At 42.4% G+C, this 24,319-nt stretch overlaps 1 protein-coding gene across 1 annotated transcript; it reads right to left on the bottom strand.

The window, feature by feature from the left end:
- Positions 1 to 22,038: 22,038 nt before the first annotated feature.
- Positions 22,039 to 24,060, bottom strand: LOC127209852 (type-1 angiotensin II receptor A). The gene has a single exon (XM_051169487.1). It carries the CDS (start codon positions 23,978 to 23,980, stop codon positions 22,901 to 22,903), a length of 1,080 nt encoding a protein of 359 aa, XP_051025444.1. The 5' UTR covers positions 23,981 to 24,060; the 3' UTR covers positions 22,039 to 22,900.
- Positions 24,061 to 24,319: the final 259 nt, after the last annotated feature.

The raw sequence follows: 24,319 nt of genomic DNA, 5'->3' as shown, positions 1-24,319 counted from the left end.
TAAGGGATTGAAGGGGGCAGATAGATCTTCCTAGAAAAAGTGAATAGAATAGACCATTATAGATAGACTTGGGGTGAGGGACTGGAATCGGAGGATCAAGCAGGGAAGAGGAGGAAAGAAGGTAATAAGGGGAAAGGACATGGGACGAGATGACTAAAATGAAGGGGCATTTGAGGGGTCATATGGAATCCTAATACAGTAGATGCTTCATAAAATACACACATATATGAAGGTGATCTAAATGAAACCACCAAATAATCAGGGAATCAGAGCCCCAACTGGCTACTCCTGTCACCAAAGGAAGCTTCTAGTACTGGGATTGGGTTATATCTAATCAAGTTGTTGGCCAAAGGGGGTCCATGTTGAATTTCAAACAACACAGGCTGTTAGATACACTATGGGTTGCTCTCCATAAACTACCTGTACAGCCCCATTGCTGAAGACGACACCTGAACAGTTCGCTGAACATGGAGTAGAGGATCTGGTGCCTACATAGAGCCTTCACCCCTACACTCTAGCATCTTTGATATAGGAAGGTACTCTGCATGCTACCAAAAGAGATAAGTAAATACCAATTCAGCCACAAACCCTTTGATCTACAATGGTGTCCTGCTTACAGTATATGTTAGAGCAATGGTGGAATAAAGATCGTGGGAGTAACCAACCTATACCAGATTTGACTTAAGGCCCACTCCACAAGATGTAACCAATACCTGACACTGTTTGGGTGACCAAGAAACTAAAACTAGATAGCTTAGGGACCTATGGTAAAAACAAATGACTCCTAATGACATTCTGCTATACTCATAGACAAATGCTTTGCTCTGTTATTATCAGAGAAGCTTCCTCCTGCAGCAGAAGGGAAAAAATAGAGAAATTCACAGCCACCCAGTACTCAGAGAATGAGGGACCATGGAACCCACAGCTCTAAACAGTATGTTTCCATCAAATCCTTTCCCCTCAAGGAACTCAGCTGAAGAGAAGGCAGAAAGAGAGATGGAGGACAATAAGAAAACAAGACTTTTTAACTCAACATGATTGATATACATATGAACTTAGGGTTCAGGATTGATGCTCATATGAACTCACAGAGACTGAGGCAGTGTGCACTGGGCCTGCATGTGTCTGTACCAGATAGGCCTAGAGCTGAAAAGAGAAGTGGATGTGTACACACATGCACACACACACACACACACACACACACACACACACACACACACACACACACTTAACCCAGAAGTAATCTCTAATTGCTAACCACTTGAAAGTGAAGTTTTAATCTCCTCCAAAGGAGTCTCACTAGACTCACTAGATAGGCTGCACGCCCAGCAGTAGGTGGCTGGCAGAAAATGAACTTAACAACATGATTTGGAGGGTTTTGTCTCATAATGTTGTGTCCGAGTTTTCTCTTTTGTAATTTTTTTCATTTCATCTCCCCCTACCCTCTCCCTGAGCCATCCTTTTGCAAATATAGTATGGCTCCCAGTTTTTTGTTTTAAAGGGATTCCTGAGTGTGTGAACAAGTAAGTCTCATGCCTTTGCTTGGGCTCTTTTGCCTCTTCTGTTTTGTCCTATTATGATGTTTGTTTTGCTTTATCTGATTTTATTTTATTATTACCCCTTAGAAAATGGTTTGTTTTCTAATGAAAGACAGATGGGAGGAACTAGGACAGTAGAGTGAGGAGAAAGCATAATCAGGATATATTATATGAAAAATATTTTAATAAAAGAAAATTTTTAAATTATGCTAAGCAATAAATGAACAGCAATAATTTGATGAGTCAATGTCTATTTTCTTCCTGGCTGTTTGTCAAAAGACCTAGAGGCTTGCTACTGTAGTGTCTTCTTTTTATCCTTACTGATAATGAGTTTGTGTTCAGTAACCTGCACAGAAAGAATGAATTCAGTTTAAAAATCCCTTTGTATGAGTGTGTGTGTGTGTGTGTGTGTGTGTGTGTGTGTGTGTGTGTGTACCTGTGTGCTGTAGTATATTGTGGAGGTCAGAGGAAAACTTAAGGGCGACGATTCTTTCCCTCCACCCTGTGGGCAGACATTATGAGGATCACATGAAAGTAAATTAGAATTTGCTGGAATGTACACCAGGAAGCTCAGCCACAGAATTAAAGAAAGGTAAGCCTGAGTAGACAAGTCTATGTTTCACAGTGTGTTGCTTTATGTCTATTAGCTTTCTGTTAGCAGTTTTTGTTCAAGCCAGACCTACAATAATGGGAAGTTTATAAAGGCAAAGCATTTATTTCTCAATTTTCTTGAGCTTGTATCTCTTCATAGAAATATGTTTGCCAGAAAAAAAAGAAGTATTCCACTCCCCTGCCATATACACATTCACTCTTTTTTCTGCATTTGTGTGTATATAAGGGTAGGATACATTATTTTCACAACCCTGTATTGTTAGGAACCTGCCTAGGGTTTCTACTTAGTAGGTTATCTTGAATTCAGTATGAACCCAACTTTTCCTGGGCACTTTAACAAAAAATATTTTGATAGTTACTTCACAAACTGTAGACATAGACAATCTTTTGTTATAGTCCATTCACTTGATGAATGGGGACCTGGTTACGTGTAGATGGGAGAGTAGTGTGTTACTGCATCGTAGAATAGGGTGACCCTGTGGGACAACAATGCTGTGCACGGTTTCAAAATGCCTTTTTACCATAAAGAAATGTAAAAATGAACAGATACAGAAATTTATTCTAATTTAAACATTATATAATATATACATATACTGAAATATGTTATTCTATGAACATTTAAATTTTTATAGCATATAAACCAATTAAAATGACAGCCCAGAGCATTAGAAGGCACTTAGCACCCCGGTGCAGGTACCACTATGATAAACAACTATGAGATGGAGAGGTTGGAAAGATAGAAAAATGAAGCAGTATATGTGCTGTGTAGAGAGGCAGAACTGAAGATGTGATGGTGGTGACAGGTGAGAGAAAGGACTTAGGTTGACATGCTGTCATTGCTCAGTAGGCCCAGATAGTGTGCAGCAGCCTGGAGCTTATGCAGAAGCAAACTCAGTCCCTGATCACTCTAGCTCTGGGCAACATTAGAGGCCCAAGATGAGGAAACATTCACTTTGTGGACTGGACCATTTAAAAGGAGCACAATGGTCCACAATGCCACCAGAGGCCATGTTGGTGTCTTTGCTCCATGCTGTGGTCCCAGACCATGATAAAGCTTCAGATCCATGTGGATATATGCACACTGCACCATTGCCTGATGCCTTGGTAATGCCCTCAGGCTTTGCTACCTGGGAGGCCATGCTGAGTAACCCCTTGAGGCCATGTTGAAGCCCATTGTCCCTGCAGCCACTGAGGGCCATGAGTAGGTCTGTGGTCCTGATATGGCCAGAGGACATGTTGATGTCGGTGACCCCCCTGGCCACACCAAAGCCCAAGCTGTGGTCTGGGCAGCCACTTGAAGCCATGTTGATGTCTGAGGGTGCAGGAAAGCTGGCCCTGTCCCTCGTGGGCAAGATGGCTTCCAGTGTAGATGCAGGCACAAAAAGACTCATCCTTATTTGGAGGCCTAGCCACTAGAAATTTGGCCATGCTCCATTGAGTATAGGGACAACACAAAATGGGCTCCCTTTTTCTTCCTTTTCTTTCTTCTTATTTTTGAGAGCAGGGGGTTCAGGAGGGGGGAAGACATGGGAAAACTGAGAGGTGAGCACAATCAGGGAGCATGATGTGAGATTTCTAAGTAATCAATAAAAATAAAATAAGCTACTTGAGGTCAAATTTTCCAAGTTGCAACAATAAATAAGTAAACAAAAAGCATTAAAATAACTAAAGCTTCACAAAGAGATATTTGTTTCTTAATACATTTGTTGTAACAAGTACAAATGTCCTTCCAGCTTTTGGTTTTCATCTTCAAAATGGCCTTTCTTATATGAGTCGTACCATTTCTGGGTGGTGTTCTGCCTTTATGCTACACAAAGGGTAGGCTACCCTCTAGTCTCTGGCCTGGTTCCCTGGAAGCTGGTTTTGGTTGACACAGTTGGTTAGATTGTAAATCATTGCATCCACTCTGCCTCTTTAGTATGACTGCTCCCAAGAAGATTTGACGACTTCTTCTTTAAAATAAACAGAAACAGCTTTGGGGTTGTCAGAGATAGCCCCATCTCCTGAAGGCTGATCATTGGCAGACTGTATCATGAGGCTGCAGTGTCCTGCACAAGTTGTGTCATGAATTCCACTGCAGTTAAGGAAGACCGTGCTGAAGCACTGGGAAAAGCTTCTATGCTGCTATAAACATTTGCGATCTATGGCTTCTTATAGATTAGCATGTTACTAGACAACACAGATATGCTGTTAGCTCAAATTATTCCTTAATTCTTGGCATTGATATAAATTCTAGATTTAAAAAATTAGAAAACTAGGCTGCCCACTCTCTCCATATCTCTTCAATATAGTACTCGAAGTTCTAGCCAGAGCAATAAGACAACAAAAGGAGATCAACGGTATCCAAATGGGAAAGGAGGAAGTCAAATTATCTCTATTTGCAGATGCTATGATAGTGTACATAAGTGACCCTCAAAATTCTACCAGAGAACTCCTAAAGCTGATAAACACCTTCAGCAAATTGGCTGGATACAAAATTAACTCAAAAAAGTCTGTAGCCTTCCTATACACAAATGACAAGCTTGCAGAGGAAGAAATTAGGAAAACCACACCCTTCACATTAGCCACAAGCAATATAAAATATCTAGGAATTACCCTAACTAAGCAAGTGAAGGACTTGTTGGAAAAATATTTCAAAACTCTGAAGAAAGAGATTGAAGATGACCTGAGAAGATGGAATGATCTTCCTTGCTCATGGATCAGGAGAATTAACATAGTAAAAATGGCCATCCTACCAAAAGCAATCTACAGATTCAATGCAATCCCTATCAAAATACCTACACAATTTTTTAAAGACATTGAAAGTTCAATTCTGAACTTCATATGGAAAAACAAAAAACCCAGAATAGCTAAAACAATCTTGTACAATAAAAGGTGCTCTGGAGGAATCTCCATATCTGATCTCAAAATGTACTATAAAGTAATAGTAATTAAAACAGCATGGTACTGGCACAGCAACAGGCTGGTTGATCAATGGAATCGAATCAAAGACCCAGATATGAATCCACACAGATATGGTCACTTGATTTTTGACAAAGAAACCAAATCCATTCAATGGAAAAAGGATAGCATCTTCAACAAATGGTGCTGGTCTAACTGGAGGTCTATGTGTAAAAAAATGAAACTGGACCCATATTTGTCACCTTGCACAAAACTCAAATCCAAGTGGATTAAAGACCTCAACATAAAACCAGAGACACTAAGTCACTTAGAGGAAAAAGTGGGGAAGAGCCTGGAATATATTGGCACAGGAGACAACTTCCTGAACAGAACACTAACGGCCCAGGCCTTAATGTCAACCATTAATAAATGGGACCTCATGAGGCTGAGAAGCTTCTGTAAGGCAGGAGACACTGTCAAGAGAACAAAGCGACAGCCTACAGACTGGAAAAGATATTCACCAACCCTACATCTGACAAAGGTCTAATATCCAAAATATATAAAGAACTCAAGAAATTAAAACCACCACCAACCGAATAACCAATTGAGAAATGGGGCTTGGAACTAAACAGAGAATCTCAACAGAGGAATATCAAATGGCTGAGAACACTTAAAGAAATGCTCACCTCCTTAGTCATCAGGAAAATGCAAATCAAAACAACTCTGAGATTCCTCTTACACCCATCAGAATGGCTAAGATCAAAAATTCAAAGCAACACCACATGCTGGCGAGGATGTGGGGAGAGAGGAACACTCCTTCATTGCTGGTGTGGGAATGCAAACTAGTACAGCCACTTTGGAAATATATCTGGTGCCATCTCAGAAAAATGGGAATAGGGCTTCCTCAAGACCCAGCTATTCCACTCCTTGGAATATACCCAGAAGATGCTCCAGCACACAACAAGAAACTTTGCTCAACCATGTTCATAGCAGCCTTATTCATAATAGCCAGAACATGGAAACAGCCTAAGTGTCCCTCAGTAGAAGAATGGATAAAGAAACCGTGGTACATATACACTACGGAATACTACTCAGCTATTAAAAACAAGGAATTCCAAAATTTGTGGATAAATGGATTGAGCTAGAAATGATCATAAGGAGTGAGTTAACCCAGAAGCAGAAAGAATCAAATGGTATATACTCACTTATATCTGCATACTAGCCCAAGGGGCATGTCCCACGAAAGCCTTCACTTACCAGGAAACTGGGACAGAGGGGAGGACATCCTATTGGGACTCTAAATGAGAGAAGCATGGAAGAATAGCAAAGTAGAAGGATCCAGAGGGTCCTAGAAACCTACAAGTAGAACATGATGATAGGCAGATTTGGGCCCAGGGGTCCCGCTCAAACTAAGGCACCAGCCAAGGACAATACAGGCGGTAAACTTTAAACCCCTACCCAGATCTAGCCAATGGGCAGAACATTCTCCACAGTTGAGTGGAGAGTGGGATATGACTTTCTCATGTATTCTGGTGCCTCACATTTGACCATGTCCCCTGGAGGGGGAGACCTGGTGGCACTCAGAGGAAGGACAGCAGGTTGCCAAGAAGAGACTTGATACCCTATGAGAATATACAGGGGGAGGTAATCCCCCTCAGGAACAGTCATAGGGGAGGGGAATAATGGGAAAATGGGTGGGGGGGGGGAAGGGAGGAATGGGAGGATACAAGGGATGGGATAAACATTGAGATGTAACAAGAATAAATTAATTTAAAAAATTTTTTAAAAATTAGAAGACTGTAGGGTTAAATTCTGGTGACAAAAGTGTAATGAAAGTTGCAATGATGAGAAAGATCAGTATTTTATTTCATTTCCCTTGTTGTTATGAATGTGTGGGGGTGTATGGGTGGACAAGAAATGGGGCCAGAGGAAGACTTGGTGTCCATCTCTCATTCACCATCTCATTTTATGAGACGGGTTCTCTCACTGTACCTGACACTAGGCTGGCAGCCATGAGGCCCCAGAATCCTCCTGTCTCTATCCCTCCCTCCCTTTACTGGGCTGGGAAGCAATAAAAAAGATAGCACAAGAAGTTGGGAGGAAACAGGTTGGGGAAGGAGGATAAGAGTAATTGGCAAGGAAGGAATTGGGATGGATTTGATCCAAGCACATTACATGCATGTACAGAAATTTAAAATATTTTTGATGTCACTTGAGTTTTTGATCTTAGCCATTCTGATGGGTGTAAGATGGAATCTCAGAGTTGTTTTGATTTGCATTTCCCTGATGACTAAGGAGGTTGAGCATTTCTTTAAGTGTTTCTTAGCCATTTGATACTCCTCTGTTGAGAATTCTCTGTTTAGTTCCAAGCCCCATTTCTCAATTGGGTTATTCGGTTTGGTGGTGTTTAATTTCTTGAGTTCTTTATATATTTTGGATATTAGACCTTTGTCAGATGTAGGGTTGGTGAAGATTTTTTCCCAGTCTGTAGGCTGTCGCTTTGTTCTCTTGACAGTGTCTCCTGCCTTACAGAAGCTTCTCAGCCTCATGAGGTCCCATTTATTAATGGTTGACATTAAGGCCTGGGCCGTTGGTGTTCTGTTCAGGAAGTTGTCTCCTGTGCCAATATGTTCCAGGCTCTTTCCCACAAGTAGAACAATATGATAGGCAGATTTGGGCCCAGGGGTCCCGCTCAAACTAAGGCACCAGCCAAGGACAATACAGGAGGTAAACTTTAAACCCCTTCCCAGATCTAGCCAATGGTCAGAACATTCTCCACAGTTGAGTAGAGGTGTGATATGACTTTCTCACGAACTTGGTGCCTCACATTTGACCATGTCCCCTGGAGGGGGAGACCTGGTGGCACTCAGAGGAAGGACAGCAAGTAGCCAAGAAGAGATTTGATACCCTATGAGAATATACAGGGGGACGTAATCCCCCTCAGGAACAGTCATAGGGGAGGGGAATAATGGGAAAATGGGGGGGGAAGGAATGGGAGGATACAAGGGATGGGATAAACATTGAGATGTAACAAGAATAAATTAATAAAAAAAAAATTTTTTGAGCCAGACATGGTGGTGCATGCCTTTAATCCCAACACTCAGGTGGCAGAGGCCAGCCTTGTCTACAAATCAAGTTCCAGGAAAGCCAAGGCTACACAGAGAAACCCTGTCTTAAAAAAAAAAAAAAGGTAAGACTTAAAATCATTTCCTTCAACATATTCAAGTAGACTAGTTAGATCTCGGATGTCTGTATTTATCAAACTCAATGCATGTAACAATCACGTGGTTCTCTGAATAACCATTAAGTGGGCTGGGTTTGGGGCTCTTGCACAATTGTGTTTTTAATGATAGGTTTGGGCTGAGAGGCACACTGGATATTTAGTGACAAGGGGAGTATAGTGTTCTTGTTTGCTTGCTTGCTTGCTTGCTGTGCATATAGGTGCACTCCAGAGGAGATAGACCCATGGGAAATCAATCAATGGTGCTCTCTCTGTCCCCAGATGTGGTGTGTCTGAGTTTGTTCATGGCTAAGCTATGGAATCTTAGAAGTTTGCATTCTTTTTACCAGCGAAGAAATTGCAACTCCTTCCTTAAAGCAGTGACGACTTCCGTGGCATGGGCAGAGCAGTGGGGCCTTCAGGAGTGCGTGCTGACTCAGAAGCCTCGTAAAAACCCCAAGTCAGCGCTAGAATGGCTGCAGGACTCTTGGTCTGTGGTTTGGAAATGCCGTCTACTCTGAATGCTTTCAGTGCTTTGGATTTCCATTATTACTCTCAAGCAGCTTAAATAATATTTTCAAAATAGCTACGGTGCCAAAAGTAACAAACATCTTTGGAAAGGAAGCTCCTCCCCCAGTTGTATTTGAGTACAGCTCTCCTGTAAGGATGTGCTTGTGAGAACTGAGAGATCCGCCATCTTCCATGCTGATGATGGAAGATCTGAGTCTCTGACTTTGCCTGGAGTCTGATCCAGATCCTCACTACCCAGAGTGTGGCCTACCCAGGAGGGGCAAAAGGATTCTCTGGGAGATATTAAGACATATAGACTCCTTAGAATCTGTCCTAGAGCCACAGCATTAGCAACTGCAGCCTACCCAGGATTCTAGGCGAAGTGAGCTAAGGCAGTGAAGCTTTGTGGAGCAGAGTGGCTCTGGGGAGGGGCTGGATCTTCCCTGCCACAGGTGCTTTGCTGTGCGGTGTCTGTTCCGTGAGGGGTGTGAGCCCGGAAATGAATTGCGAAGAAGGAAAGAGGACAAGTTGCTCCTGAGGAAGGCAGGCTTTTTTTTTTTTTTTTTTTTAAACAGCGCTTTACACATAAAACAAAATTCCTGACTTTTTCTTCCTAATCGCGCCCCCACCCCGCGAAAAGCAGGCTTCCCTTTCTCCCCTTTTCCAGATCCCCGGGGGCTGACCCTTCATTCCTTCCCATTTCCTTTTCCGGATCTTAGGGCTGACATTTGGTGTGATTTTAAGAACCCTGGAAACCTCTGTTCCAAAGCTACATTCCCTCTGGGATTGCCCTTCCAACATTTCATTCCTTGTGAGGCTTTGGTCCGTGTTGAAGCACAGATCTCTCTATGAAATCTATAGAGCAGAGGAGTTGAGACAGGCTGAATCTAAGAACTCTTCCTTTCCTGAATGTTATAACATAGGAAACGTGTGTGTGTGTGTGTGTGTGTGTGTCTGTGTGTGTCTGTGTGTGTGTGTGAGAGAGAGAGAGAGACAGAGACAGAGAGACAGAGAGACAAAGACAGAGAGACAGAGACAGATGTATGTTGGCACATGGATTGCCATGCCTGTGTGCATGTATGTGGAGGCCAGAGATCCTTCTCTGGGTACCCTCTCTATTGCTCTCTATTTTATTCCTTTGAGACAGGGTCTCTTATTAAGCTTGCAGATCATTGGGGTGTTTGTTTGTTTGTTTGTTTGTTTGGGGAGATGTTGAGACAGAGTTTCTCTGTGTAGCCTTGGCTATCTTGGACTAGCTTGGTAGACCAGGCTGGCCTCGAACTCACAGAGATCTCCCTGCCTCTGCCTTCTGGAGTGCTGGGATTACAGGCATGCGCCACTACACCTGGCAATCATTTGGTGCTTGTGTTCTGTTTATTGGTTGCTTTGCTAGGCTGACAGGCTAGCAAACCTCTGCAATCCATCAGTTTCCACTCCCCAGGGCTGGAGTCACAAGTGTGCAATGCCACATCCAGCTTCTATGGGGTCTGAGAAATCCCAAGGCAAGCTCTAATGCCTTCACCACAAGTGTCCTTACCTGCTGAGTCATGCCCCCAAATTCACACAGGAAGCTTTACTAAGGCCTTTCTGACAGAATTGAGGTATGGCTTGGTCAAGGGAAGGAAGAGGAAAGAGTCAAACAATTAAGTCACATAGAAAAGAAAAGATTAACCAAGGGCTACAATTTGGTTGGTGGAAAAAGTTGGTAATGTGGGCCCAGGGGCTGTAAAGAAGAAACTCAGAGACTCTTGCACGTAGGGCTGACTGTGAACACACCACCAGCAGCTATAGCGATTTCACAACTGGCTCTGGAACGGGCTCTGCTCACCAGCATTCTCCCCTTGTCCTTTGCTTCTCGTTAATACATTTTTAAACTGGAGCTCATTTGCTATTTTCTGGCTTCCCAGCAACTGAACATACATAAATTTTATTTGGCAAGCGTGCCAGCACGTGGGGGGTGAAATTCTTTCTGGGGCTCTCATCCAGTCCCCCACATCCTAGCCTCTGAGATGGCGGTGGGGCCAGAGGCTGGGGTAGAGCAAGAAACACATAGAAGGGCATATGGCTTGTGCAGGGCCAGTGTATGAGTTCATGGGGACAGTGGCAGTGTCACCAGCCCAGGGCTTCACTGGAGACAGGGGAGCTCTCATTCTCATCTCTTCTTGTCTGTTTTCAAGGCTGTTTTTCGATAAATTGGGTGTAAGATGACATATACAGCTCCAGATAAAAAGGTGTTACCTGCAGGCAGTTAGAATGTATAGAACAAAATGTTAAATTTAGCAAGTAACTATGGAGTATGAGCGATTTGTAAAAATAGGCCTAATGATAGGTGCTCATGAGGGAACTGATAAATAAATATAAGAAAGTAATTCGGCCTAAACTTCTGTGGCATAAGCCCCTGGAGTGGATACTCGCTCACAGCAGAGGGTCTTGGGCATACAGAAAGCAGTGGGGAGTCTCAGGCAAGAAGGACACCATGAAATGGCGTAGCCGATTGGTAGGAAGACATGAGAATTGATGGAGGAGAAATTCTAAATAAATCAAACCATGTAGATGCTCCTTTCATAAAACATTTTCTGCTCATCAGTACTGAATCTGCTTTTTAATAAGCACTGGCCTGTCCATGCCAGTGTGAACAGTGTCTCCATCCGAGTGCGGGCTAGAATTTCTCTAAGGACAGATCCTGTCAGTCTTGATGGGAGTGAGGAATTCCTGTCTGAGGGAAGGCATGACTGACATTGAATAACTAGCTAATGAGATAAACATCTAAACTGCTTCCTGTGAGAAACTAGATATGGGTTTGCTTCCCCAAGGGAGATGTAGAGAGAGAGAGAGAGAGAGAGAGAGAGAGAGAAGAGGCAGAGGAGCAAGTGGTCGTGTGAGAAGAGGTTAAAATTTGGCGCAGGGTGCGGTATAGAAGAGAAACCCCAAGGGAACAGAAGACTCTTTACATACATGATGTCACCCTAAAGATACATAATGTCGATGTGCCATGTCTTCTGTGCTCCCTTCTTTAGGCTGCAACTGTTTCCTGCCTGTACCACATGGAATAAAGCATAGATTCGTAAACTGGGGGCGGGGCATGTGATTAGAAGTTCAAGAGACCATGGAAATGGACCACTCTTCAGGACTCAGCAGAAGTTTCTGGAGATCTCTGACTCTCGCTGGGAATTGGAGCCAATTTCATGTACAGTTTCGAGAAACTCAGAAGTGCCCACGGGCACCAGAAGTTCTCACAAGTCTGTGCAGCACACCACTGGCTGAGTCTACACCATAGTCCTCTGTCACCAACACTCATTACATTGGTGTCGTGTTCTTGGCATTTTATTTTGAAGACATCTTGTTCTATAGACCTGGCAGGCCTGGAATGTGCTGTGTAGATCAAGCTGGTCCTGAACTTGCCTCCTGAATGTGAGAATTACAGGCATTTGCCACTGTGCCTGGCCCTTGCTCTTGTCCTTCATAGAAGAACATGGCAAAAGAGCCACATTTGAATCAGGCAATAAAAAGAGAAATGTTTCTTTAAAATTATCCATTGGGCCAGCAAAAAAGCTGAGTGGGTAAAGACACTGGCAGTCTGAGGTGGATACCCTGACCCCACATGGTGGAAGGAGAATACTGACTCTGGCAAACTCTCCAGTGACCTCTACATGTGCAGCCTGGATGTGAGCACACATACTCACACACACAAAAAACACACACACACACACGTGCATGCATGCACACACACCACATATTACACACACACGCACATATGCATGCATGCATGCACACACGCCACATATTACACACATATACACACACATGCACACCACCTATGACACACACGCCACATATTACACACAGAGAGAAAGAGAAAGAGAGACAGACAGACAGACAGACAGACAGAGAGGAATATATGAAAATAAAATAAATAAAACCATCCATTATAAGACTGCCTCATCCAGTCATTATCCCACGTGAGCAGTTGCCTTAGGAATCCAATGTCAGGGAGATTGCTCATTTAGGGGCGTATTCTATTTAGTGATGACAAGAAACTCTGAGCCCAGTATTTCTCTCAGATCACACCATCAGTGGTTTTGCTTCTGTCTTTTCGTGGTTCTTCTCTCTGATTTATTGTTATTATTATTCTCCTGCCTTAATGTGCTTTTCATTGGAGACTACTCACTTCCTCTATGAAAACAAATAGAGTTTAAAAAGTAGACTTTGGTTTCGTTCAATAAAGTTTTCATCAGACTCGCTTCAAATGCTGATGCTAGTCTGTCCCTCAGAGCCCCTAGCCTGTTGACATCATTTCTGCACTTAGTGTCTTCTCTGAGGATTAGCTGCTTGGTGGGAAATGTCTTCTCTTCTCTCCATGGAGGCAGGAGTTTAACTGTTAGACCTGAGGAGAAAACATTTCCACAATTGTCTGACTAAAACAAGCTGTGTTTAGAAGTGCACAAGGAGTTGGCCAAACAACTACCCTCCAAAGTCAGGGTTTCAGAGAGCAGCCCCTCACTGGATTTGGGGGTCCCTCACATGGGGAAGGGTTAGGGCTGATAGAAAGCAACTGTCAAGACAATTGGCTCTTAGCACCTGGATGGAAGACTGGGGGACTCAGGCCTCAAGGCTGCGTTGGAGCAGATAAGTATAAGAATACATCATGTGGAAGTGGAGTCATCAAGGTTTCTGGGATGACACATTTTCATAAGGCAAAAAGGCAACCATATGTCACAGGGTTTGCAGGATAGATGAGGCTTAGGAAACAAACTTGTTCTCGTAAGGTATGGAGATGGGACGACAATGTGTAGCAACGTGGCTCCTCAACAGCATCGCAGTCCTGTTTTGGTTTCACATAACAACATATGTTTAGAAGATGCCACCTTCTTCACCTACCTTTGTTTCTAACATGCCTCAGGGACTTTAAAGCATGCTGATTTGGGTACAATCCTAGTAGATTTGCTTACCTAACTCAAGGCATGGCATTGCTCTTTTCAGCATAAGTTTCCCCACCAAATAGGTTTTTGCAGCTGTGGTTCACAGTTTGAGATATTGCAAGAGAGAACAAGAAAAGCAGAAAGAAAAAAATAAATGCACTGTAACTTGTAAAAATGAGGGCACCCACGCATGACTTACCACATGGCTTTGCAGCTAATCCATAGCACTTAACTGTGGCTCCTTCCTTAGTCCTCTACCACAGGGACTGTCAGCTGGATCCTCCCCTCAGCTTGTCGCTGAATTGCTTCATTTTTAAATATTTCGTGAGTAATTGTTCCCTTTCTGCCTGTGGTAGTTCCAGATGCAAGAGACAAGGTCTGCCATTTTGCCACCCAGCTTCCTGTCCCCGTGTTCTGAACAGCATTCTTCTGAGGTGTTTTTCAATGAGTGATCCCAGGCTTCACGTCATTGACTTTTTTTATCCCTTGCTTTTCTGTGTACAGATGAAATAAAACAACAATTTGGGCTTTCCTCATGCTGGCCTAAGTCCTCACCTAAGTCCATTGACAAATCTGAGCAGCATGCCTTAACAGGAATTCTTTTCTAGAATATGATACCATCTCTCCTCATGGGAGCATCATTTTATTAGGTTGTAGAAAGGGAGAACTTTGTCCTAAAAACTCATTTGGGAATTTCCTCTTGTACCTCATGGTAGTAAACACTATCTAATTTCTTAGCTACAAAAAAAAAGGACCGTAGCATTGCATTCCTGAGGCAGTTAACAATAGTAGCGTGTTTGTTTGCTTCATGTGATACAAGATCAGGCCAAATCAAGTTAAAATAAACAAGATTCAGCACGGTTCTGTAAGATTAGCCAGTCCTTCCCACCAGGAAACCCACTTTTCAAGGACAACTTCTAAGTGAAATGCAGTAAACGTGGCCTAAGATTAAAAAGAAAGTATTATATTAATTTTGAATAAGAAGTCATGGACAACTGTTTTCAAGAGTATGTGATTCAGGAACTGTGATGCCTCTTTGGGGATGGGGCGTGGGGAAAGCAGTCTCAGAGCAGGTCATTCCATGCCAGCATCAGCATCCACAAGGGATGCTGTAGTACTGACCATGCAGATGTCTACATTTCTCTGTGTCTCCTTGGATGATGAGGGAACTGACGTGACTGACTGCTGTGAAGACTGGACAATGTCGTACATGTGAGCTGAGCATCCTCTGCCAGACTCCAGGAAGAGCTTCATGACAGTGACAATGTTCCTCAGAGAGGTGGGTTTTAGTGTATCATTTTCTCCATCCTGAACTGGCTGGAGAAAAGCAAAACAAACAAACAAACAAACAAATAACCAGAAACATGAAGGATGGTACTAGCTTCTGGAAATTCTCAAATAATGTCCTGAAAAATATGTCCAACCTTTCGTTATGTTGTTAATAATCTTTCTGTAATGTTCCTGGAAATTCCCACATCTCCCTTGATAGGAAAAGCTTTTAGTGTTCACTTAAGGGTTTTGTATAATGGGGAGAAGAAATCAACATTTTGCCCTGGTAGCGTCTCCTGGTAAAATCCTGCAATTTGCTCTGGTTGGCTCATTGGGATCACACATGCGTGCCAGGGGAAGAGAGTAGACCAATAAATGCAGTTGGCAATGGGACAGAACTCTAGCTACGCTTATTCTTATTCTGCTCAAAGTTTAAGAAAGAGTCCACACTTGGTGGGTAATTTAATGGAGAGCAGAGGTTATTTCCAGAAGAAGATGGAGTCTTTGGGAGTTCAAAAATAAAGGCAGTGGGAACTGCCTCTGACATGAACGCTGGTGCTCCATATTTGACCACCTCTCCTTGGTGGGGAGGCCTAATGGCACTCAAAGAAATAAAAAGCAGGCTACGAAGATGAGACTTGATAGCCTATGACCATATGGTGGGGGAGGAGGTCCCCCTCGGTCTTAGACCTAGGAGAGGGGAATAGGGTGAAAGCGGGAAGGAGGGATGAACATGAGGCTACAAGTGATGGGGTAACAATTTAGTTGTAATCTGAATAAATTAATAAAATTGTTTAAAAAATAAAATAAAGGTAGTATCAGTAGAAAGGTCTCTTTTCCCATCATCCACTTACTACCGGAGTGAAGGGGAACAGAAGATGTGTGTCTGGAGAACTGACCGTGCATTGTCAGGATGGCACACTGCTCTGAGTGCAGTGAGCACAGCTTGACAAGGTCACTGCAGCCAAGGCCGCAGGGAGAATCGGTCCACACTGAGGCTTCTGGTGTCACATAGGTGGTGCTGGCTATCGCACAGCACGTCTGCCCGGGTGTCTTTCTCCTCTCTAATGAGGCCTAGCAGAGCTTCTTACTTCAGGCTGACGCCAGCCTGCTTTTTTTTTTTTTTTTTTTTTTTTTTTTTTTTTTTTTTTTTTTTTTTTTTATCTGCAGCTTTGGAAGTTGTGGGCCTGTCTGTTTATTTCTGGAAAATTATTATTGGGTAACTGTATGTACCCACATGACATAACAAAACTTCACTGTGCTTGGAAAAGTAGTTCTGTGATAACCTAATTCACAGGCAGGTTTGGTTAGAATCTCTATTTTCTCATCAAGAACTAAGCCCTGGGGCACATATAAGCCATTGCCATCAGGATTCATGAAACTAAGTAACTGTAATTTTTTAAAAAGCTTGCTTTAAACAGACTCAAAAGCCACATCATGTATTCTTTAAATTTACTCCTCACTAATAGAGAAATAATTTCTTGGGTAAAAACTCTTAGAGTTTTTCACTCATAGAGATATCTATCCAAAGCCTTGGTGTGTGTGAATGACACAGGTAAATGTTGCTGAAGCTACACAAACTCATTCCAAGTTACTAATTCTGGCTCTTTCTGGTCACAGAAGTTCACTTCTTAACCTCACTATATGATTTCTCAAGCAGGATGAGTTTTGATTTGACGAAGACATTTTCTATTGGACTTGGGCAAGGTTGAATCTTGTGTTTGATCATGGCTGCTGGGTCTAGTGAGGGAGGTGCAGCAACATGATGGCCATCTGTTTGGACAGCCAGGTGGAATGGATGCTCATTTCCTTCCTTCTGATTCTATGCTTCAAATTAGATTTATGACAGCCAATATGTTTTCACTGTGCCACATCAGGGAATGGATCTCAGCTACAGTAATTTATAACAGCAGGTGTTGTCAGAGTCTCAATTTCATGTAGTTACCAGTCCCTTTATAGCTCTTACACACACACACACACACACACACACACACACACACACACACACACACGGATATCTAGGCCCTAATTGTCTCACAAGGTGACACAGGAAAGAGGCTAGTCCACATCTCTTTCACTTGGACATAAACCAAGGGGTTGCGGAACTTTGACAATAGAACTCTTGTTGAATGGCCGGTGAATGATGTGCTAGACACCAGAGGGAAAATCAATTACAACCCTACTTGTAGATCAAAGTCACACATCTTTGAATTTCTGTCGTTTAGATGTTGGGCTGTGGACATAGTGAAGCGGATAATGTGTTTGACACCAAGCCTAAAGATATGAGTTCAAAACCCAGGGCCTATATTGTGGCAGGCGATGATCGATCCCTGCCATTTATCATCTGACCTCTGCATGTGCATCGCGGCAAATGCAATGCATGTATATCCACACAGTAAATAAAAATGTAATATTTTCTTAAAAACATGAATGCTGGCTGTATCATTTGTTATCCATGAAGACACAGGTGGGTGTCAGGCATGTGACCTTAGCTCCCTTGACATCTCTGTTAATGTCACTCTCATGCTCGGAAGCTAGTAGGTTCCAAAGTTGCATCTCACAAGTGCAAACACTTCTATGTTTTCTAATGCAAAATATACTCCATTTGGCAATTGTAAATTACTTTGGGAGATAAAACATATCTGTAAGTAACACACACGAAGCAAATGAGACTTAACAAATGATCTCATTCCCAGAACTCTTAAGCTCCTCCGACTTAGTAGCTCAGAGTACTAAATGTATTACTTTGAAATAAGCACAACTAACTGGTCACAGATACTCACCTGCATTTTGAGTAAAACTCAGACTTTCACAAGAAACTGATGAAGAGCCAGGTTTCAGCTGCTATCCTTCCTCAACAGATACTTTCAAAACTGTCACCTCTCATCTGAACATTTATCAGGAAGAAAGCCAATGAGAAAAATTTGCCACGTGTGTGGAAACCTTCAGCTGCCTTGCTTAGGATAAACTTCTACAGGATCCATCATCTGCCATAGTTAATATGATACATATGGATACATTATCTCTTATACATATATTGACCTATTAACTGCAGTTAGTATACCCAGGTCACTGGAAACCATCTAGAGAGCTCGCCATCTTTACTCTATAAGCGTGGCTATTTCACTGCAGAACGTATCTGGATCCCTTGGGTGCACATGCAGATTGCAGAAGGATGGGCCTCACTGGGTGGCTTTGTCTATGTCAGGCCCTATTTTGAACATCCTTGCGAAGCTATCAATGGATCATGTCCAATCTGCATTTATTTTTGTGACCTAGGGATGGAGTTAGGTAAAAAAAAAAAAAAATGGCTCAGTCTGAAGTAGTCCTGCCCTTAGATGACATGAAAAATTTCCATTCAAAGAGGATAGGGACACCACAGAAATCTATTTCACAAATAGACAAAAGTGGATGCAATTATAGAGACTGGGTTTTGCAATCATGAAAGAAACAGGGGCCCTGTGCCTGCTAACCGAGCATCATACCACTAAGCTAGACCTCTGATCAGCAAAAGAATATTGGACCTGATTCAGTAAAAAGAATAATAAAATTGAAAATCTGACTCTCTGATTATTCGCTGGAATACCCTTATCATTTCCTTATTCCCTTTCTACTTAATTTTTAATCTCCTTGGGACCTCCTGCCTTAAAGGGGTGCTTTCCTATTATGCAGCCTGTCATATGTAAAATTTGTACAGCTGTGTCATGAACATACCATTGTTTATAGCTTGCATCTCTCCCTGATATTTTGGCTTCCTCTTTCCCCTGTTGGTCTAGGCCTAAATCCAACATGGCCCTGGGTCCCCAGACATCTGTGTGTGGTCCTCCTATGAGGTCTACACCATGGTCTGAAGCAGTGATGATTGGCTGCCTCCAGCCTCCTGTCCCCTCCTCTGTCTTTCTCCTGATTAACTTTGTTTTCTGCCTTCAAGGATCTTATCCTTCATACACATATCTGCAATTTTCTGGGCTCCTTATCTTTCACTTCTCTTTGGACATACTTGATCCTGCTTTCTCTTCTCTTCTCTCTCTTCTTTTTCTCTTCTCTTGGTGTGTATTGTTGGGGAAAATGCAGTAGTATATAAAATTATGAAACTGAAATTATGTCGTATGGAAACTCTGAGCTCTCCCCTGGCTTGTCAGTCCAGCTACCTCTTACTTGGCCACCTTACAAACTATGGAAAGGCCTGCTAATGCTCTAGAATCTGGAGTTGTACCCTACTCTTAAGTCTCAACACAGACTAGGTGCACATAAATAAGTGAATTATTAACCAAAAGGGTAAGACTTAGGATCTATATAGCTCCTGCATTTCATGGAACACCTGGGATCTTTATCTGTGTCTCTTTATATTCTAAAACAGGTAGTGTTCTTACTTTAAGTATATTCACGATCTGAACAACCACATGGTATCTCACAACCATCTATAATGTGATCTGATGCCTTCTTCTGGCGTGCAGGTATACATGCAGATAGAACACTCATATGCATAAAATAAATAACCCTAAGAAAGCCATGTTCATGAAAAGATGAATCATAGCATCTTATTTGAGACGAAGTAGAATTTAATGTCTAGAAGAAAACTGTATTAGCTACTGTTCTACTGCTGTGATAAAACACCATGTCCAAGGCAGCTTATTGAAGAAATTGTTTATTCGAGGGCTTGTGGTTCTAAAGGGTAAAAGTCTATAGCCAACTAGATGGAGAATGTGGCAGCAGACAGGCAGGCATGGTTCTGGAGCGGCAGCTGGGAGCTCACATCTTCATCCATGAACAGGAAGCAGGAAGGGTGACTTGAAATGGCTGAGTCTCCTGAAATCTCAAAGCCCAACCCCAGTGCCATACTTATTTCAGCAAGGCCATGCCTCCTAATAGCTCCCTACCCCCACCCAGATAGCCACCAACTTGTGACCAGGCATCTAAATCTAAATGCCTGAGACATATGAGGGACATCTTATTTAAACTACCACACAATCCTTTTTAAAAATAAAAGAACATTGAAATAAGTAGCCAGCGTTGTATTGAAATTTAAAATAAAACAAGAAAAAACTAACATGAAGCGTGTGGAACCACATTTATTTCCAAGAACAAGATTGAGATGATTTGTTGATGGAGGTTCTGTCCTGTCCACCAATATGGTTCTAAATGACCTCCTTGACTATAGCATCTGTCGATTATTCTACATTGTCACCCGATCCTATTGCACACAGTTTATTGGACCAGAAAGGATACCTCAGCACACCTGGGGTAGGAACAGTAAAAGCTTCTAAGGTAAAGAATAGATAGCTGCCTCCATTGTAACATTCTGGCCGTGTCTGTTCCCTAGCCTAGCATGTGGCACCTGGATTCTTACACTAGGTAGATTCTTCCCTACTGAAGTTGTCACGAGCTATAGCCAAACACAGCCAGCAGCATATAAATTGTGCTATGCTTTCTGGGAAATATTTGGCCACATAGCCTGGGAATAGGAGCAATGTTTACAACTGCATTCTCAGTTTTACTCCTTCACGGGATGTGAGGAAGTTTATCAGATTCGTGTACTTGAATGATGAGCTCAGCGTATTTTCTGGTGCTCCAAACATTTTTAGAAAAATGGTAAATGTTCCAATTCTGTGATTTCATAGTTATAACAGGTGTGTGTTGAGGAATTTCAATACAGCAACATGACTAGGCCAAAGACTTTCTAGGTCTGTGGGATCCAGCTAGAATGCAGACATATCCTTAGTACAAACCTTTAATCCCCGCCCCCAAAATGAAGGTTAAGTTAGTTGGAAGAAGGAAGCAGCTTTTGTTTGAAAGTGATGTCTAATTGAGGCAGACAAAGTGACAAATCAGAGAAAGACTTGACAGAATAGGATAAGCTCAACTCCCACTAAGAAGAGAGAGAGAAAAGACTTAAGAGAGAGCAGGGTGTGTGTGTGTGTGTGTGTGTGTGTGTGTGTGTGTGTGTGTGTGTGTGTGTAGAGGAGACAGTTTTACCAGGAGAGCTTTACAGAGACAGGTTGAAGAGAGAACGAGCTAGACACAGGTGAAGACAGAACAAGCCAGAGAGTGAGAAGGAGCCAGATTAGAACAGATTGCTACAGTTAGTATGAGGCCAAGCAGAGCAATTCAGTCAGAATCTGAGAGAAGTCAGCTTGGGGGGAAGTCTGAGGTAGAACAGCTGAGTTGAACCAGCCAGCCAGAGTTCAGAAAGAACCAAAGAATGAGCTTATTCAGCAGTAAGTCTCAGAGGCTGAAAGCATTCTAGGCCTAGATTAGATTGTACAGAGTCTAGAAGCTTCCAGAACTGGGCTTAGGCTAGCATATGGAAGCAGTAAGCCTCTGAAACAACTATTGCATCTGGAAAATAAAAGACACTTTTATAGGTGTGCTTGTATTTTGTAATAGTGTCGACATATTTAAGGAAATAGATTTAATGGGACACTAAGTACTATGCAATGATACCAAAGGACAAACCTGTACACAGAATTGCATAGACATTATTAGTCCAGCATTATAATTCACATATGTATGAATAGATGATGATTACAAAAACCGTAGGCCCCAGTTGGTGGCTGGGCAGGGGTTGGGGAATTAAGAGCTGTGACATATTTGGTGAAGCAAATATGTCACTGGGGGTGGGCTTTAAGGCTTCAGAAGACTTTAACCATTTCAAATCACTCTGCTTCTTATTTGTGGCCTAAAATAAATGAATGGGTTTTGTTTTGCATTGAAGAACTAGGTATCACTATTATTTTGTGCTTTCTAGAGCTTCTAAATTTCCTGCAATGGCCATGTATATAGCTGGATACATCCAACTGTTTAAAAACTTATGAGTAAAACAATGTATTAATTTAATTTTATAAGCAATGACAATGTCTTGGTTGCTGTATGAATACCTTCAAAAATTCAAAATGGTGTGTCTGTCCTACATTGTTCAGCAAGACAAACTGGTTCCTTCTTGATCTCTTCAACAGTGAGATATAAAACCTATATCTAACCATATTAAACCATCAACAAAATCAAACGTAAAATAAAAATACATTTGTACTTACATCCATGCCGTTGTAAAGGTAGATTGGCTTCTATTTGAAATAATGAAGATTAGATACATTACAATAAAATTACTTTATTTCAAGGTAGCATACATTGCCAGATTTTCATCAAATAACGGTTTAGAGATTATAGATGTACATACATGTGAGAATATATACTTTTTTAGAGAGCAAGGCAGATTGTATGATACATAGTCTATTCACCACCAACTGTATACACTTTTCAGATTTGAAATAAAGCTGCTGTACTTAGGAAGTCACAGTTATTACAAGCAGTGTGACTTTGATGTATGACTTTGGTAACACTGCTACATAAATACACCACTAGCTGGCATTGTTTAGGGACAGTACACGTTTCTAAGACACTGGCTTAATTTTACAAAGGGGTCCTGAAACTTGGTGACTACAGCTTAGCAAATCTTTGCACAATATGTGTAGTAACAGATACAAGTGGGTCGCCATTGCTAATGACTGAAGGGACCAAAAAAAAAAAAAAAAAAATGTTCCTTGCCCTCTAGGAAGTGAGCAGAACAAATAATCTTGACCTCTCATCTCTTGTCGCTTGTCTAAATATTTAATACGTTCTACGTACCTTCATGTGGAATTCAAAAGGAACATAGCAAAAGGAGACTAGTGAGATGGCAGTTCTGCCAGCAAATTGTTTTCCACAAATCCGTCCAGCTTCTGACTCTTTGGGCCACCATCATGTATTCATGCAAGATGTAGGAATGAGCGGCTTTGCTCGGTGGTTTGTCAAAGCTTTCTTTCAGAGCTTTAGACAACACGTACAGTCTGTTGAATGCATTTTCTGCTTAGATCCTGAGGCCAGGGTGAATGTTCCTTTGGTAGCAAGCCATTTCGTCAGATGCTGCCCTGGCTTCTGTCAGGGCATTACTTTGCCAGGAGGCTTTGAACCTGTCACTCTACCTCAAAACAAGACGCAGGCTTTTTGGCCGATGAGCTCATATTATCCGAAGGGCGGTAGGAAAGCGTGCTCATTTTTGTAGACAGGCTGGAGTGGGTCTTTGCCTTTGGAGGAATATATTTCAGAAGCTGGAGGAAATATTTCTTAAATTTTTTCCCCAGAAAGCCATAAAACAGAGGGTTCAGGCAATTGTTAAAGTAAGCTATGCAGATGGTGATGGGCATGGCAGTGTCCACGATGTCAGCGACTTTGCAGTCGCGGATGACGCCCAGCTGAATGAGCACATCCAGAAACGTGAAGATTTGGTGGGGAACCCAGGAAAAGAAAAAGAAGAGCACAATCGCCATAATGATCCTGAAGATGTCGTCGTTTCTTGGCTTGTTCTTCTGAATTTCATAAGCCTTCTTTAGGGCTTTCCAGATCAGAGTGTAGCTGGTGAGGATGATGAGAAACGGGAGCATGAAGCCCAGGATATTCTTGGTCAGGCCCAGCCCTACGGGGAGGGTTGAATTCTGAGATTCGTAGTGAAAGGCGCAAACCGTGATGTTGGTGTTCTCGATGAAGTACACATTTCGGTGGATGACGGTTGGCAAGCTGGCCAAGCCGGCCAGCAGCCAGATGATGATGCAGGTGACTTTGGCCACCAGCATCGTGCGACGAAGGCGGGACTTCATCGGGTGGACAATGGCTAGGTAGCGGTCGATGCTGAGACAGGTGAGCAGGAACACACTTGCATAGAGGTTGAAACTGACGCTGGCCGAAGCAATCTTACATAAGTGGTTGCCGAAAGGCCAACGGTATTCCATAGCGGTATAGACAGCCCACAGCGGCAAAGTCAGCAGAAAGCATAAGTCAGCCAGGGCGAGGTTCAGAAGAAAGACACTGGCTACAGTCTTGAGCTTCATGTAAAAGTAAATGACAATCACCACCAAGCTGTTTCCAAAGATCCCCACCACAAAGATGATGCTATAGAGTGTGGGGATCATGACAAAAATGTAACTGTGCCTGCCAGCCTTGGGGCAGTCATCTTGGATTCGTTTGATGCCATCTTCAGTAGAAGAGTTAAGGGCCATTTTGCTTTTTTCTGGGTTAAATTGGTCACAGACACTGTTCAAAATGCACCTGAAGAAAACAGAAATCCAAAGGGCGTTAAGAAGCTAAAGGTTTAAGTTCCAGTAGTAAACAAAGCGATTTTTTATTCTCAACCACGAATCCTTTAGTCCAACTTTACTCTTTGGGGAAAAAAGAAATTAGACTGTATTTTCTGAAGAACCTCACAAACAGATACAGCCCACCGTAGCCCACTTAAATTCTAGAGTGTATGCTTAGGAAGTGCAAAGTGGCCAGTTACACATTAGCAAGTTGAAGATCATAGGAAGGTCATAGTCCTAACCAGAGTTAACTTTGTGATT

This window comes from Acomys russatus, chromosome 3 (assembly GCF_903995435.1).
Source record: "Acomys russatus chromosome 3, mAcoRus1.1, whole genome shotgun sequence".
Classification (NCBI taxonomy): Eukaryota; Metazoa; Chordata; class Mammalia; order Rodentia; family Muridae; genus Acomys; species Acomys russatus.
The sequence above is the reverse complement of the archived record's forward strand: the minus strand, read 5'-3'. Positions and strand labels throughout refer to the sequence as shown.

What these genes read in the sequence shown, in the direction of transcription:
- LOC127209852 (XM_051169487.1), bottom strand. Translation starts at nt 23,980, where the DNA reads ATGGCCCTTAACTCTTCTACTGAAGATGGCATCAAACGAATCCAAGAT.